Source organism: Anser anser (assembly GCF_964211835.1).
Source record: "Anser anser genome assembly, chromosome: 1".
Lineage (NCBI taxonomy): Eukaryota > Metazoa > Chordata > Aves > Anseriformes > Anatidae > Anser > Anser anser.
In genome coordinates this window covers 24,480,235-24,498,037 of record NC_139720.1, presented here as the reverse complement: position 1 = coordinate 24,498,037, position 17,803 = coordinate 24,480,235, and the positions used below count along the sequence as shown (strand labels likewise).

At 36.4% G+C, this 17,803-nt stretch overlaps 1 protein-coding gene across 17 annotated transcripts in view; it reads right to left on the bottom strand.

The window, feature by feature from the left end:
- CADPS2 (calcium dependent secretion activator 2) overlaps positions 1–17,803 on the bottom strand; it is a 311,395-nt gene that overhangs the window by 98,725 nt on the left and 194,867 nt on the right. For all 17 annotated transcript variants that reach the window (XM_083829288.1, XM_083829287.1, XM_083829297.1 and 14 more), the window contains 4 exons: positions 14,715–14,823; positions 13,368–13,571; positions 7,001–7,137; positions 3,116–3,303 (listed from right to left, as the gene is read on the bottom strand). In XM_083829288.1, the coding sequence (XP_083685414.1) occupies positions 3,116–3,303; positions 7,001–7,137; positions 13,368–13,571; positions 14,715–14,823 (638 nt within the window). The remainder of the gene's footprint in view (positions 1–3,115; positions 3,304–7,000; positions 7,138–13,367; positions 13,572–14,714; positions 14,824–17,803) is intronic.

Here is a 17,803-nt window from a genome sequence, read left to right as displayed (position 1 = left end):
TGCACACAGCCTACATCAAAGCTCAGTTCAGGTCTCCTCCGCGTTAGTTATTGCCCCTGAAACTCTAGGACAACAATTCACTTTTATATGTTTATTCCAGGTGTTTTGAAATAAGAGCCTTTCTATTGTGTTACCATCTGCCAGAGTGGTGTTACTGAAGCGTGAAACAGATCTTGAATATTTCAAGTCCTAGGGTGTGGCAAAAGAGCACAGGAGATACCTGAGGGTTCAAAATCGGCTGGAAGAATTCTGAAGAAATATGAAGGGTAGAAAGAGTCAAAGGTGATTCAGCCTTGTTGGTAGTGTCTGCTGGGAGCAGACATGCAATCCCGCAACCATGCCTGGTATCTCAGAGAGTGTCTGTGACTAATGGGCAGTTGGGGTCCATTGTATGAGACCTCTTCCTCACCAGCTTTATTTAATAAATCAGATGTAGCCACTGGTGTGCCCAGCATATGTCCTGGTATGGCCCCAGAATATTTTGCAGATCTCTAATTTGTGCCTGAGTTTATCCTCACCAGGCTACCAGAAATCATGAAGGTGAGTGACACCTTTATCTAATTATTTGACTGATGTCATTAGATTGCTTGTTAGTCTAAAATTCATGTTTAAAAGAAATTGCTAATATGAACTGTAGACACAGCTGCATTTCCACATGCTCCTCTATCACCTGACTTCATGATCATCTTCGATGATCTTTCTCAGGCTTGTGGAAGGTCCAAGATCCCTCTGTGAAGCAAAGGGGAAATATACATTGAATACATCATGCCCAGAGCATAAAGCTCTTTGTCTTTGTTATGTCGTCTTTCTAATTCTCAGCCTGACTTATAAAACTAAGATGTATAACGCCATGGATCAGCCTAGAACTTTGGCCTGTCATGCATTGTCTGTGAAATTCTTTTTTCCCTTTTACTATTTCTTAGTGCTGCAGCAGATGAATGAGTGGATGTATTATGTGTGTATATGTGTGTCTGTCATCCTCAGTGAGTGTGTCTGCTTCTGTCCTTGACTTACTTTTCTTCTTTCTTCATGTTTCTTTTTTCTTCCTTTTTACAATATCTCAGTTCTAGTCAGACCCTCTCTGTTCAACACGTCTTTTATTCCTAAAACACTCATAATGCTATTCAGAGAGTATCTGTACAGAAGGAATAGACAGAATACAAACAGAGTGCTTACCACTGTGTAAATGATGTGCTCTCTGAGATATTTTCGTGCACTGCACGCACTGTTGTCCTTCACTTAAATTATGAAATAAAAAGAAATATATCTACTTTCCTTTTGAATTCTTGAAATAAGTTTGAGCAATTATCACTGCATGTTTGTCTTGTTAGGTTGAAACCAGTAATAAAAAGGCTAGAAACAACAAAGACTTAGACTCAATAGGAAATACGAATGTGTCAGGTTCTTCAGGAACTGACAAAAGAAGCGTGCTTTTACAGAGAATAGGTGACCAAGTAAAAGCCAGAAAATCTCCTAACTTACCAGTATGAACGTCAAGATTCTTGAGAATATTGCAGGCACATTCCAAAGCATTTAAACTTTGGATATTATAATCAAAGATTACATAATGTTAAAATCTCCCACTGCCGAACCACTCAGGTCACAAATGCCCAGATCCTGTTCTAACAGACAGCAGGCTTGACTAAGCCAATGAAGGAAACAATATTCTTTTTAAGGATTGTCCCTTCTTTATTGGCTCATGGATGAGTAAAACAGCCTCCACAACTGACTGGCTGCAAGACAAGATAAGCAAAGAAGTTGGGAACAAAGTCTTTCTTTCCCCTCATCCCTACCAGGTTTCGATTTTGGGGATTTACTGAAAGCATCATAGGAATTGCTTTTTGGGACTGTGAGCAGCTTTTTCCCTTGTGGCAGGACTGGATCAGTTGAGAGGGGGTGATTGATTATTTTTCTTATTTTTGAACTTTAAAAACATATTTCCTATGTCACTCTACAAATCTAGTATGCACAGTAGGTTGCAAATACATGTCATCCTGTAATTTGATAGATTGCCCATCCCACTCCCCACTGTAGTACAGGGAAGAAAGACAAGGATATACTGGAGCCAGTTCAGTGGGGAGGGCCATCACATTGGTTAGGGGAGAGAGCACTTGCTCTGTGAAGGACAGCCTGGGGGAACTGGGCTTGGTCAGCCTGGAGGACAGGTGGCACCTAGGAGGACTGAACAGCAGCTACTGGGAGGTTGTCAAGAAAATGGAGTCAAACTCTCTTCCGGTGGTGCAAGACAGGAGAATAACAGACAACGTATCCATAACTAATTGAAGTAAGACGGGTTCAAAGTGGGTAAAGCCTTGACTGGATAAAGCCCTGAGCAGCCTGGTCTGACCCCACCGCTGACCCTGCTTTGAGCAAGAGGTTGTACTACAGACCTCCTGAGTTCCTTTCTACCCTGAGTTATTCCGTGATTTCCTATCTCCAACACCCAGCAGAGCTAGCTCCATCACAACATGGAATAAGACATAGATGAGGCAAAGACTTCTTTTAAAGAATGTGTGCTACTGCTTCTAATGCTTAGCACAGAAAATCAACAAATTTATTTTTAACAAATCTTTCACTATCAAGAGGAAGGAAGAATCATCACAAGAGCATTACTGTGACCAGTGATCCAGCCTATTCCTTGTGTGGAAAGAATCACAGAAGCGTCCTAACTCCCCCTGGATGGGGGTCATACCACATTCCCAATATGTTTTTTCTCCTTGTAGTAGCACAGTCAGAAGAACTGAGTATTCTATGGTAAGTTGCCAAGCTACAGACTGTTGAAAAACTGTCAAAGCCTCCCTTATACTGCAAAATTGTTCAAAATGTTCACTGAAAACACCACTCGCTAGCACAATACAAATGCAGAATGCAGGATGATATCCTGCCTTGAATCAGTCTATAGAGTGCCCAAGAAAACACACTGCATTAAGACAGTATAAATAGAAAAGAAAAAATAATATATATATATATATATATTAATGTAATCTGTACACAACCCCAAAGATCCTTGAAGAAGCTTTCATGAACTAATTTCCAGTGTGTGCAACTTCTCTGTCTGGTAAATACAAGAGCGTGGAAATACTTTTGCTTCATCCTAAGGTTAGCAGTAAATTACCTGTTACCATGAACATGAGAAGCACAAAATGCAAAACTGTAGTGGAGCAAGGTTGGATCGATGACAGAACCATTTTCTGAATGTTCAATCAGCTCATTAAGATAGCAAAGATGTCGGTGACAGCCTCTCACTCCGTAGCGAGCACAGTATTCATCTAATACGAAGACCTGACCTGGGCTAAACCAACCCTGAAAGAGAAAGGAAAAACAAAACAAAACAAAACAAACAAACAAACAAAAACACACACATGTTGAGATTTCTTTTCCCACTCACAACTTTTAAATCAAACAAAGAACAGAAGTATGTATTTTTATGTGCATTACATAATTTTTTTATAGTAAAATAATTTATACCTGACTAATGCTGATAGCACTGGAAGTTAGATCCAACAATAAACCTCTTGCTGAAAGGACTAAATGTCAGGAAACTATTTGCAGTTCTGAGTTACCATGACTATGAAATACATGGTTGATCAAAACAAGGTAATAATACATCCAAAGTCTGGTATAGATTTGATGATATCATAACCTAGCTGCCTGACACAAAATAAATTAATAAAAGTTGATAATAATCAACTTTATTATAGTAATTAATTGCAAGCTAAGAGAGAACATTTGGGTTATGGTGAGACAAACCAATGTGGATGATTAAAATACTGTTTCTCGATGGTCAGTTCTGTGTGGCTGCAACTTTAAACTGACAGATGAAATACAATTTGACCATTACTCCATTTCTTATGTAATATGCATGCATTACTACAAGAGATACAAAGCTACGTAGTTTATTGAAAGCCATCTGATTTAGTAAGTTGAAAATGATTTGACCTTTAATGATAATTCGATATGCTGGGGAACTATTTTGACAGAGGGCTTCTTTGGGCACAGGCTTGATAAGACCAGAATGGCGTAACCCTGGCAAAGACATGACGCCTTTGCATCCCAAAAACTGTTCTTGAGGGAACCCAGAGTGTAAAAAAAAATGGGTTCTTGATGTAGAAATGGAAAACAGAAAAGCCTTGATTACTTCGTCTTCCAATTTGAGAAAAGATGCTACAATGAGCTTCCAAAAAGCAGCAGAGAAAAAAAACATAAAGCTTGGAAAACCATAGCTACTGCATAGCTGTTTTAAACAGGTGTTTTTCTTTGTTCTTTTCTTAATTGTGGTGATATTCCTCTATTATCAGTTCTGCCAAATGACTAAGAGAGATTTGGGAACACCTGAACTGAAATGTACAAATGACTTGAATAAGCAAAACAATTTTGTAAGTCATAAATTTATAGCATCAATTTAAGAACTGAAGACTATGTATCACTATTTTTTGAGAATACTTCTGCAAGCTTAGATATTTAATATTTATACAGAATAGCAGCAAAATATGCTACCAAAAATACTTAAAATACACCTCAGGTTAAGATCATCCATATCATAACTTTACTAAAAGATTGCAAGATACAAAATTCTAAATTTTATATTCTCTCCCAACTGTAGAATTTAACATTTTCAAACAAGTTAGCAAACAAAAACATCTCAATATTATTTTATAAATTTGTTTGCTCCCAATTCATTCTTTTGATGTCAATATTTCCATTACCTTAAAAGACTTCAGATATTTCTAGAGAACACTTAGCTTTATTACAGCACCCGGGACAGCATTCAGCATTTTAAACTAATAACCAGTCATGTAGCAATGGCTTATGTAGTTTACATAAAGTGTTTGCTGGAAAATGTGGTATTCTGCTGAAAGAAGATAGAAAGAGGATTTTATCTGAATTTCTGCAGTAATTTGTATCCTTGATGTAATAAACAATGGTCACAGCGATTGATATTCTGCCAGTATGTCATCAAAGTCATTGTCACTGATCTATATTTTTATGAAAAATGTGATAGAATGTGATGTACATGACAACTTCTAGTAGATTAAAAGCAAATAATCCTTTATTAAAATTTATGTACGTTCTCATAGCAGAACGTTCTGACAAGAGTGCAATTTTTTAAAGAACTCATTATTTTAATTTCAGACTCGGTAGGAGAGCAAAAATAGGAAACTGTTTTAGTGTGGTCATTTTAAATTATAAATGTAGTTTATAATGATTATAAATATAGGCCTTCCTTGCACTTGTCCAGCATAATACTCACAAGCACATAACAACTGTATGTTACAGAGTATTAGATAACTGCATGTGTTTTTTTTAATTGAATTATTAAAAAAGAAAAAGAAGAAGAAAGAAAGAAAGAACTCTCCTCTACCTAGAAGGATGTGAAATTAAAGAAGTTTAGGTCAGATAATAGTTGAATATAGGACTGAGCTTAATACTGATTCTTAACATTTTTATAAGTTGTATGTGTGATTAATCTATATTTTATTGAAATAAAAGAATGCACTTCTTCTAAAAATGATAAGAAATGAGCTGTTCAGGAAAAAAATCACACATATATTCATGTATTCTATTGCTACCTTGACAGTCTCAATTTTATAATTTAAAAAAAAAGATATATAGTTAAATGTGCAATTTAACAAAAAATGATCACCCATTCTACTTATTAAAAGCTGAATTTAAAAAAGAACAATAAGAAATGCATCTGCTTTATGGTTGCTATAGCACTGTGTATTTCACATAACCTTTTCTAAAAGTTCCTGATTTCAAGGTTATATTAAGTGTCTTACTATATTATTATTATAAAAAAAGATTTTGACCCCAATGCACTGTTAGAAAGCTAACCATTTTCTCTTTGAGTGCCAATTACTTTGTACAGATGTACCTTCAGGCCTCTTCTTTGATTCAGTGTGCAACCCACAGACAGAAAATGAGTCCTTTAACTTTTTCTATACATACTTACTGGCAGTATTTTAAAAAGGAAGCAACTGTCATCAAATAATCTTTTTTTTTTTTCTTTCTTCTTCTTTTTACACTTGCAAACAATCCTAAAAAACCCTATCATTATTTTTGTATTACATGACTAGTCAGACCAACGGAAAAAAGTAGTGAAAAAAAATTTATCCTCTTTTGTTGCTGTTGGGATGGTAAAGTAAAAAAAAAATAAAAATTAAAAAAAAGCATGCTATGAGACATTTCAGGTCCTTAGTAAGAGATGACAATTTCAGGCAGTATCAGGTGAAAAATAAAGCCTTGGGAAATTATGAGATGTGATCCACACAAAGATGTTTAACAAGTGTGTGTAATCTGATGGACTTCCACAAGATTGCTGCTGGCTTTCCCTACTGAAAATTAAACCAAAAACATCCCCATCCTCAACTTCTAACCCCATAAAGCATAGAATAGAAAGTGTTTCAAAGTAAAGGGAAACTGCAGCTACAAATGCAGAAGCATGTTACGCCAGTATCTTTTACAGCTGTCTTTGATATAGAGATCCCCCTTTACTTGTTTTTGTTTAATAATAACACTCCCGTTTGTTTCTTGCAATTCAGGTAATACAACACATCCATATATTTATACCGCCTGTGGTCCTACTTCCTTTCTTTTAGTATTTTTTCTTCTTCACAGCCCATCAGAATGAAGAATTACAAGATAGGTGAAAATGTCTGACATGAGGTAACTGCATCTGTACCTTGAAATGCCTGTACAGGTGTCAGTAAATCCTACCCCAGGGGCTTTTACCATTATTAAAACTTTCTGTTTTTATTCAGACCTCCATAGAAGACATGACAAATTTCAACTGATAAAATCAGAGACAGTTTGGGTCTCTTTGCTTTCTATTGAGTGGCACAGCAGCAGTTTGCAAGTGTATAATTTTCAAATTTGAAAGCAATCGACTGGACCCTTTATTCCAACTACAACCACAGGTATTGAATGAATGAGGAAGAAAGGACTACTTTGTAACAACTATTTCTCACTTCTTTATAGCTATCTTCTAGTCTATACTCACCAAACAAGAATAGGAGTCATTCAATCTATGATCCAAGGTCTGCCTCTGAAGCAGTCTAAAGAGGGAAGCATGGTCAAATTTGCAGGGATTAGCAGAAATAAACTCCTCCATGCCATGTTTCTGACCACGGTCTGTATCTGTTTATACAAAGGAGAAAATGTGCAGAGCAATACATGTGAGTGTCTGTGCGGATTCACAAATACGAGCGTAACATGGTGTATAATTCTCAATACATGAAGTCTCTTGAAAAAATTGCAAAGAAATTACAATTCTTAGTTACATAAGTACAATTCTTAGTTACGTAAGTAGGTGCTTGCAAGTGCCTTATTAAAGAATCTTTTTTTTTTTTAATCTGACAAATAGCATTATTGAATTATTTTTCTACCATCATAAAAATCTATGGAATGTAACAGTTAGAAAAAAAGTTGATACCCACTGACAGATGAAACAAAACAATTTAGAAAGGCTACCTGAAAACACAACATAGGACATTAAAATAATTCTGCAAACATGGTCTTCAAACACTTCAAATGCTACAATTCACAAAACAATTTGCAAGTACAAAAAAATGTGTTCTGTAATTTATATTTTATTTTTTATTTTTTATTTTTTTGTGACTCTAGTTTTAGCAAAATAGCCAAATAAATATTCTTCACTCCACTGGAAAAAAAATAGAAAAAGAAAAGGTTTATGCATTTATTCTATAGACAAGAAAGAGCATATTTACTGTAGATCAAAGTACCACTCATAGAAATATTCATCATGGCTTGAAGCCTACTTCTCAAATGGCAAACTGGAGCAGAAATGAACACACTGGCTTGAGCTAGGTCATTTCCAGCCTTCTTTTTGTACTCAGCTTTTAATGAGAGAAACCTTAATGTAGTAATGGCAAAAAGCTCCTTCAACCTTCAAGCAAAGAGTAGTGAAAAAGGGAGCAGCATTTTTGTGTAAATACATTGAGAAAACATACCATCCCAAATGGCACTTCAATCAAAGGCCCAAATTTATTGTTCTTCACAGATTGCATCTTTCAACGCCTTTAAACCCCGCGGGTTTATCAAAAGAGAAGCTCTAGTGATTGCTTTCATTAATGCTATGTTTTGTCAAAATCCTCAATGTGAATTATCTATCAAGTATGGACAGAAAAAGCCTTACAGTGCCCAAAAGGACTAGTTATGTATTAGCACATTAGCTGTCTTGGATTCTATAGACTGTATTGGGGTGAACAGTCTTATCAACTTAAAAATTGACTTCCCCTTTCAATAGGGTCTTGGCTCTTTGTTCCTTTAAATTCAAACCTAGGTCTTTTTATATTCGTTACTAGAAAAGTACAGATCTAAGTGTATCCTAAATGCAGTTTTGAAAACCTGCATAGTACAAAACTAAAATTTCTAAAGAAAAGGAGACAAAAGTTTATTGATTAAACCCAATTATTGAGTCAGGTTCATAATAAAACTCAATATTGATCTGTGGGCATGATGCTAACATAATCAGTCACATTTAGAAATTTAGCCCCAGATCATATTGATCCATGTCAAGTCCAACTTTCAGCTGTATTTGTGGATGGGAGAATTATTTAATTCAAGCTGAAGGATCTGCAGCATCACATCTTGGAAAGATGCAGAAACTAATTCATATCACTTGGCTTTGCATTGTCAAAGCAAGAGTCACATCCATGTGACAGATTTCACCAAGGTGGATGTAGCAAATAAACAGTATGACAATACATCGATGATGTAAGGTATGAGACTATCATCCCAGAGAAACAGCAGCATGTATTTTTAATGACTAAAGGATCAGTAGCATATGTGATTACACAGATTAACAATATTTCCATAAGCATTAGAATAGCCTATCATTAATGACAAGCTTAGCTTATATTTTTGACAAAGCTACATGAAATGCTTTCTCTTAATTAGTATAATTTAAATATATTTAAACACATGAATTCAAAGATAAACTGATATCAACAAAACCACTTACATTACTGAAAGTACTAAACTACAATGTGAAAACATTTTCAGTTTCAAAAATGATACACACACCTAAAAGTTTTCCAAACCCAATCTAATATGTGACTGTTTTCTATATGTCTTGTAAGTTTTCCATCTTACATGGGTATCTGATTTATTAACTCCTTTAAAGTAAGGCAGATCACAGAAAAGGAGAAGAATTAATATTTACTTCTGGCAGTGGTCTGTACAAATTATACTGAGCTAAATCTTTCTTAATTGGCTTGATTTTTTTTCTCTGTTTTACTATACATAAAAAAAATATCTCTGTAAATACTGAAAATAAATTAAGTCTTTTGAAATTGGGAGACTGCATGTAGAAAATGAAACGTGGATTCAACATTCTGATAGAGTCATCTAGATAATCTGAATGTGTAAGGCAACCTATTAAATACAACACAGCTTCTGAAAGCAGGATTTTGTTAGATAATTTGTGTAAAATAAGCAAAACCATTTATTTTAAAATGCACATACTTGCTACATTTAATTCTACAGAAAGACCCACGAATGACCACCATCTCTAAGTGAATCAAACATAACAGATAACACTGTCAAATAGTAACAGAATATCTGTTACCAAATATAGTCTAACAACAGAAAAAGCAATTAAAAACTTACCTTTACTTGCTGTAGGCAAGCAAGAAATAATGGAAAAATAAATCTGATGTAATATTCGCATCTTATTTTGCTATTATGATATACATACGAGAGAATTCATAAATCTTTTTGAAATAAAATGGATTAAAAAATATAAGAACTTAAAGATTATGAGGAAATAATAAATGTTATATGAATGTGATTTAAAAATGGTTAGAACGATTGTATTTTTCAAATACCTAAACAAATGAGCTTTTTATGTCCTGTTCAGGCTACAACCAAATGCAATAGACATAAAAGAGTGCTATATTGTCATATATAGTTAAGAAAGAAATACAATTCTATTTTCTTCTCAGCATTCTCTCAACCTTGGGAAATATCGGGAAGGGGAATTGTGAAGAACTCTGGGGCAATAATACTTCTGTTTTTTTCACAATTAATTTCCTGCCCTTCTTAAAGGAATTTGTTGTTCTGCTTTCACTGGCCTACAACACAAACTCATGATTCTGGCTGATACTTCCATGTTACATGGTCTATTTCAGGCTGTGCATTTATTTCACTGTTTGGAAACCGTTAGCCAAAACACTATCCATTTTCTTAGCTCAAGGTGTATTTTAGATCAAATGTGTATTTTGAAACCATGGTAAAAACTTACGAAAGCTATTGCATAAGTTTTAGTAAACCCTTTGGGTGTTCTTTCAGCAGGCACATTCATCTTAGCAGAACAGCATACTGAATATGCCTTTTGCAAGCTTCGCAAGAAAATTCCAATTTTAGCCCAGCTACACAAATGCTACAAAAATCCTCAGGGACACAGTAGAGTTGAGTGAATTGGGACTAGCAAGAACTCCAGGCTTACAGCACATGCTGGTTCCTAGTTGTAAGCAAATCAGTAGGCACCATCTCTGCCCTGTTCCAGCCCAGAAGCAAACATGTTTTCTGTAGCATTTACTAGGGCAAAATCCTGCTAGGGCGAACTGCAGAAATTGGCCCTGTAAAGTGGTGACGTACTCCCTTTTGTGGCTCCCAGTGACATCCCTGTTGAGTCTTAGCACTGTGGAAGCAATTTGAACTAACTCAGGTAGGCAGGAAAGAAGGTAGAGAAAGAAATCTAGTACTGTAGGGAACAAAAAGATTTAGAGACTGGGAGGGTAAGCACTATGACTTGGTTACAGAAGAAGCTGGAACTGGTTGGATGAAGATGAAGGTGCACATACTCTTTGCAAAAGACGGGCAAGACATACATTACTTTCCTTAAATGCTACTCCACAAGACAGTGGCAGCTTACTCTGGGAACATTTCAAATCCTGATCATTGACTAGGACTCCAAAGTGCTACATGTTTAGAAACACTGGCCAAAGAGACAATCCATGCCCCCAGAATCTTATCATTTAGATATCAGACAATGGAAAGTGGAAGAATATAAGAAAACAGACTGGCCAGTAAGGCTTGAGCTGGGGATAGCACACTGATGGATTGCTACTGCTCTGCTGAAGGACAAATTTGATAAGGATACGAGACAGTTTTCGTATGTTTTTGAGTAGCACGGTGGAGAGGATAAAGGTGACTTACTGACTGCCTAAGGAGTGGGTGGTGGAGGCTGGCGTTAACCTCTCCTTCCTACAAGGGGAGTAGCTGGAGGCAAGCAGAACAAGGACAGGAAGGGGAACTGAGGAACTTGCAGGAAGAGTGGAGTTATTCCACTCTTACAGGTGGCAAAATGTATGGTGGATATAAAGATGCCAAGCCTACTGAGAAAACTATGTAACATGAGAAGACAGCTTTTATTTCTGTTTTTAAAAGATCAAGTAAATCATACATGCGCAAGCACCTCAGAACTGTTTTAAAAGAATTGCCTTACAATAATATCACCAAGCATTCAAAATCTGAGCAATGATATCATAAGGTCAAACAGCAGCATTTCTTGTGTGCTAGTATTATGACACCAGCAGCTTAATACCACTTATAATCTGGTTCTCCCAGAAAATCAAAAACAACAACAACAAAAAGTTCAAAGATTCAGAGTGATAAAAATAAAATATAAAAGAAATATAAAATTCATCATTTTGGGTCTCATTTACTTCTATACCACTAAACCATGATAGGTAGAGAATTTTTATGATGCTTGTCATTGGACTATCCAAATAGATTGAAAATGTCAGTGTTATATTTCCATGACTAATCCCAAAACATTAACTCATTTGGCAAATTGCCTGCACTATCTTCTTGATTATGTAACACTGACTGCTCTACATGGACGATTTAATTGTCTGCACAAGCTCCCTCTGCAATGCACTTTTGGTCAGCTAGATGTTTCATTTGGAAATGTCTTCAACTTTGCCATCATTGGATTGATGGCTTGTGATATTAATGTGTGGCTATGAATTTGACTCACTTTGCTACTTAATAAATTGGATTTTACATTCTGCACATGGGTTTTAAAAAACTTTAAAAGGGCTTCTTTTCCTTCTTCTCTGTAGATATGTTCACAAAGAGACCATCTCTGAATTCATGGTGCCACAGGACCAGAGAGATGTTTGGCTTTGTGTTGCCTCACCTCTGCTTTTGTAGTGTTGCTTACAGTATGCAAAATACTTTACCTTAACACACCCCTCTGGTGTGTAGTTAGACCACTCTTTGAAATTGGTTCAGATTAAAAATTCAACAGATGTCAGTGCTTTTGTGAGATAAAACATGTTTTATTAAGTTTTCTTTACAACCCAGTCAGGATTTTGGATACCTATTGCTCAGTGTAACCAGCACATTTTACTGTCATCTAGTAGCATAATGATAAAAGATTACAGTGTGAACAGAAGGATGTGAAACTGAGTGATAGATAGCAGACTGACAGAGAACAGTGATTTTGAGTCAATTTGCCACAGATTTCAGATTATAAACCAAACTGAGTCTAAAACAGTCTCTCCTCTTCAACCCTACATATACAGATAGATGACAGAGGGGAAGGATTACTGTATACAGCCATATGATGTTGTAAACATTTTATAGCTATTAAGAAATCCTTGGAGTGTATTAGTTGTCTAGGTTAGAAAAGTTGCTCCCCTCAGCCCCTGAAACAATAAAATCATACGCTCCCTATGTGCAGATATCTACAAGACAGAATACTTTCTAATAGATTATATGAAAATTTCAACCGTTAATATACGCTACCTACCTTGATTTTCTTTGAAGCAATTATTTTCCTTAAAGAATGACAAGGAAAATTTAAATTGGATTTTTGTTTATTTATTTATGTTATTTTTTTTTATATCCAGTGTAGTATTACACTGAAGGGTTCAAAAATCTAGTGGCCTGTCTAGTACATTTCAACTTACAATGTACTGTCTGCATTTCAATTTTTACATAGCTAATATATAAAGTGTGTGATAAAGCTGACCTAAATCTATAAAATCCTGAGAATAAATTGATGCTTTTCTATTCAACACTATACTGGCAGACTAGTGAAAAATAAAATGTACACCAAACACCATCTCCATGGTAATATGTGGGTCAACTGTAATGAAGATGAAGCTAATTGTTGCATATTCATGGATTATAATAAAAATAATGACCTCCAAGTCAGGATTTCCCTGGCTGGTAATAATAATCTGAGTTAAAGAGCTTCTAGATAACAACAAACTGCTTGGCAAATTTCCCTAGTGAATGAGTTCTGCTTAATTGAACTTCACTGAGGGAGCCACAACATATTTTACCAACTACAACCAAAACCAAAGCCACAACAGAAAAAGAAAGCAACTTACAAAGCGGGGATACATCAGTGTTGACATTTCCTCCTTTAGGATTCATCTTCTGAGCTTGACTTGCAGGAATAGGCTTATAAGATTGACCTGTGGCTCTGTACATCGCTTGAACCCAGAGTATTCTATCCTGTTCATCATCACTGGCAAATATTACAGTATCGCCTTCTTTAACAGCATTGAAAAACATTCGACCACCCTGAAGACCTGAAGCAGGAAACAGGAAGGTAATCTTAGTAAGTCTGAGTTACTTCTAAATCACCATCAATACTAAGAACATTAAATCATTGGCTTTCATGTGTGTGTGTATAGGAGGGGGGGAGGTGGTCAATCATTTTATAGGTATTTATGACCTAGAAATAGGATAATATCTACAGCTATAGGGATCAAATGGTGATATAAGTAGAATCAACAATAGAAGTCAAGGGAGAACATATTTCCATTACTTCGTTTCTAGTTCAATTCCAATCTATTTCTTATTCATCTTCTCCATTTCACATGGTATTTTGTATTTTTCTAACACACTCTCCTCCAAGGCATCGTTTTCATAGCTGGATGTTACTTTATCTCTTCTTAAACAGAAGCAATTCCATACCTCTTATCAACCTTATTGCTCCTTCCTTGGTACCTTTTCTCATATGAGTACTTTACTTTGTGAGTGAACAACCAGAGTGGCACACAACATTCAATGTGGCTGCAACCAGGGATTTTTTTGTGACATAACATTGCCTTAGCTTTACAAATATCTTCTGAGCATTGTTTGACTTTTCATTTATTCTAAACACTAAGCCAACATTTTCAAAGATCAATCTACAATATCTTGAGGTCTCTTAATTCATAACCATCCGGTGTTTACATACAGTAGAATCATTTTTCTCTACATGTATAACTTTGATTTCCCTCTGCCAACCTATTACTAAATTGTGTAGATTTTTCTACTATTGTCAATTTTTTTTTCTTTATTACTCTGAGTAATTTATCTTTAGCAATCAGTGCTACCATTCACATTCTTTTCTAAATCACTTATGAATATACTTCATGCTGCCACAAGATTCCACCATCAAAAACAGAGAGAAACGGGAAAGACTGACTAGACTTCATTATCTTTTCCTTGTATCATATGTGGTTTTATAATGTTTCAGGCAACGTTAGTGTGAATTTATTGTTCTTACAACAAGCTTCTTTCTATAACCATTATTTTTTCACTCCAGAAAATCTTAGAGGAATAATTGTAAAACCTTCAGATGCTGAAAAAAATAGCCTTGGTGGTTTTCAGTACTAAATCAAAATGAACAAAGTCAATTGGCTATTTTACACAAACATATTGTACTTCAAAACCATAAAAAATACCTGTGTGAGGAGCTGTATAATCCACAGTGTATCCTTCCAGTTGCATCAGTTCCTGAGGCTCAGATTTCTTTTCTCTGTAACTGCACATAGCAAATGTGTATTGGCTAACCTGAATAAGAAAGAACTTCTTAATCGCTCAGTTCCAGAGCTAATGTTGCACAATACATGTACCACTGCTTAAATTAGATCTCAGTTGTGCTGAAGAAACAAAAAACATTTTATTTTCTGTAAAACTTTGTGTTCTTTCCCCTTCCTGCCAAAAGAAAGGAAGAAACAAACAAACAAAAAAAAGCTCTGAACACATCTCTTTGCAGTTTTCTGAAATACAACATATTTTTGGCTGTTGCTTTATGCAAAATTGAAATGAAGCTGTCATGGTTTAGGCTAGAATAGAGTTAATTTTCTCCATAGAGATTTGTATGATTCTATGTTTTGGATTTTTGGTGAAAGTAGTGGTGATAACACACTGGTTTTATTTGTTGCAGAGCAGGGCTTATACAGAGCCAAGGACTTCTCTGCTTCTTCTGTTGCTCTGCCAGCAAGGAGGCTGGGGGTGCACAAGGAGCTGGGAAGGGACACAGCCAGGACAGCTGGCCTAAGCTGGCTAAAGGGATATCCCATACCATATGGTGTCACGCTCAGTAATAAAAATTGGGCTAAAGAAGGAAGAAGTGGGGATGTTCAGAGTGATGGCATTTGTCTTCCCAAGAAACAGGCACAATAAGCCCTGCTTTCCTGGAAGTGGCTGAACACGTGCCTGCAGATGTGAAGCAGCAAATTCATTCCATTTTTTGCTTCACTTACACATGCAGCTTTTGCTGTACCTACTAAATTGTCCTTATCTCAACCCATGAGTTCTCACACTTTTACCTTTCTGATTCTCTTTCCCACTCTACCTGGGGAGACTGAGCAAGCACCTGCATGGTACTAAGCTTCCTGACATGGCTGAACCACAACAGAAGTAAACTAGGTTCAGCTAGGGAAAATACTTGGTGCCAACCAAACTGGTTAGCCTACTGCGCGAGAGAAAAGGTCCTGTATTCTAAGAAGCTGGAAAAAAAAAAGGACTTTTATATATAAAAATACTGTTTGCAGAAGGATTGCCACAACCCTTATCATGCAGCTGGAAAGGTGATCACAAAACTAGCCAGTTCTATATAGAGAAGGTAAGTATTAGAACCATCAGTTTGATTTTATAGTCTAACTTCTGCATCTTTTGTAACTCTATTCACAGTCAAGAACAACATGAAGTTCCTTCTGATCAAGTACAATTAGGAAAAAAAAAAGCATTAAGAGAAGGATCTGCCATCATGTGGTTTAAGACTCTATAGACAGAATAGAAAGTGATAAGAAGAGCTGAGGGAAACGTGATTGGAAAGATAAAATCTTACAGCTGAGGGAGAAAAAGCAGTCACTGAAACAAAATTGAGATACTGCCAGAAAAAAGAGCTTGTAAATCTGCAAACACTGGAAACTTTAAGGAAATGAATTTACACAGGCCTCCAAAACTCTTCTCTCCAGGGTCTGTAGGATGTCTGGCCATCTGACTTGTTTTGAACTACAATATAATTTCTTAAATTTGCAAAATTATGCAAAGATCCAAGAATACGCAAGAAGCTTGTCTGACAGACAATGGACTGTCTTGATCTCAGTTGTTGATTGCTCAGCTAATCATCACCTAGATCTACAGCTTTGGCTACAACTCCAGGATTGATCCTTTTTGACATAAAATTTCAACAGCTGATTTCAGAGTCATTCATACACTAGTTGTTGCTGTGACTGCATGCTAATCCACCTCAAAATCTAGTGACTTCAATTGCCCGTGATTGAAGATTTTTGTCTCTCTTTGAAAAAGATTTTACAATTATGGAAAGTCGCAATGTGTGAGATTATTATTGGCATAATGCTCTGATAATAATGTGCTATTTTAAGTATCGTGACTTTTTTGTAAAATTCATTCTGAGAATCCCTGGGAAAACAGGATTATACTACACTATGTGTATAGACCATATAGTGAATGAATGTCCTGTGCCAGTGTGCACAAGCAAAAGGAACAAGTGTAATAGCTTTCTCCGTGAAGACCCTAATGCAGTACTAACATATCCAGCATTACAGCAGAAGCCTATAGCCAACACAAACTAACAAAGGTATTCCATTACATTAATTAAAGTAGCTTTACAGGACATGTCATATATACATAAACTATATGTATGTACAAACTATAATGTATATGGTTTCCTATGTACAAAATTATAGCAAATAAACTATTTAAAGTAACTAATTCTAATTTCATCTTGTGAAATAGATATGAATTTGAGCAACAAGTATGGTTAAAAGTCAGGCTACTAAAACTGAGAGACAGCTTTCCACCTTACCTGCTTAGTACATTTGTTTCAGTGGGCTGTACAAGGCTGTAAATAAAAGCAAGAAACAACCTAGCCCACCATTTTTAGAAATTCACTTTTTCAGGCTAGGAGGAACTACTACAATCAGCCAGCCTGTCTTCCAGCATAACGTATACTACAGATTTTCACCTCATTGTTTGAGCACTGTGCCTGTAACTTTGCTTTCAGTTGTAGTACGTATTTCAGAAAACAGTATGTTGGTTTAAAGATTTTTAGTCACTTCCAGGGTCGTATTCAGGGCAGGGCCTGATGGCCAGGGACTGTTCCAGTCCCAACCAGCAGCAGGGTAGCTGAGGGCACTGGGGCAGCCACATCCCTGGACACCAGGCACCTCTCTGGAGACTGGGATGGGCCAAGACTTGGCCAAGCTGTAGTCCCATAGGTGGGCCTGTCCCACCAGGGCCCCCGGCTGGGCAGGGGAGGGTTACTGGGAGCTAGAGACCAGCTCCACTGTGGTGTTGTTGGGGCTGGGAATGCTGAAATGGCATCCTGGGCTGTGGCAGGGTGGGGGAGGCCCCAGGGAGTGGGCAGGGACAGTTCAGGCCATTAATGCCCTCAGGGCCCTGACACAGGCTCAGCCCTAACCATATCATTAGATCTAGGTCCAGCAGAAATATCACCTCCAGTACTGTTTGGTATTTCCCTATCTATATTCCCAATGATCTTACCTGCCCTCATGCACAA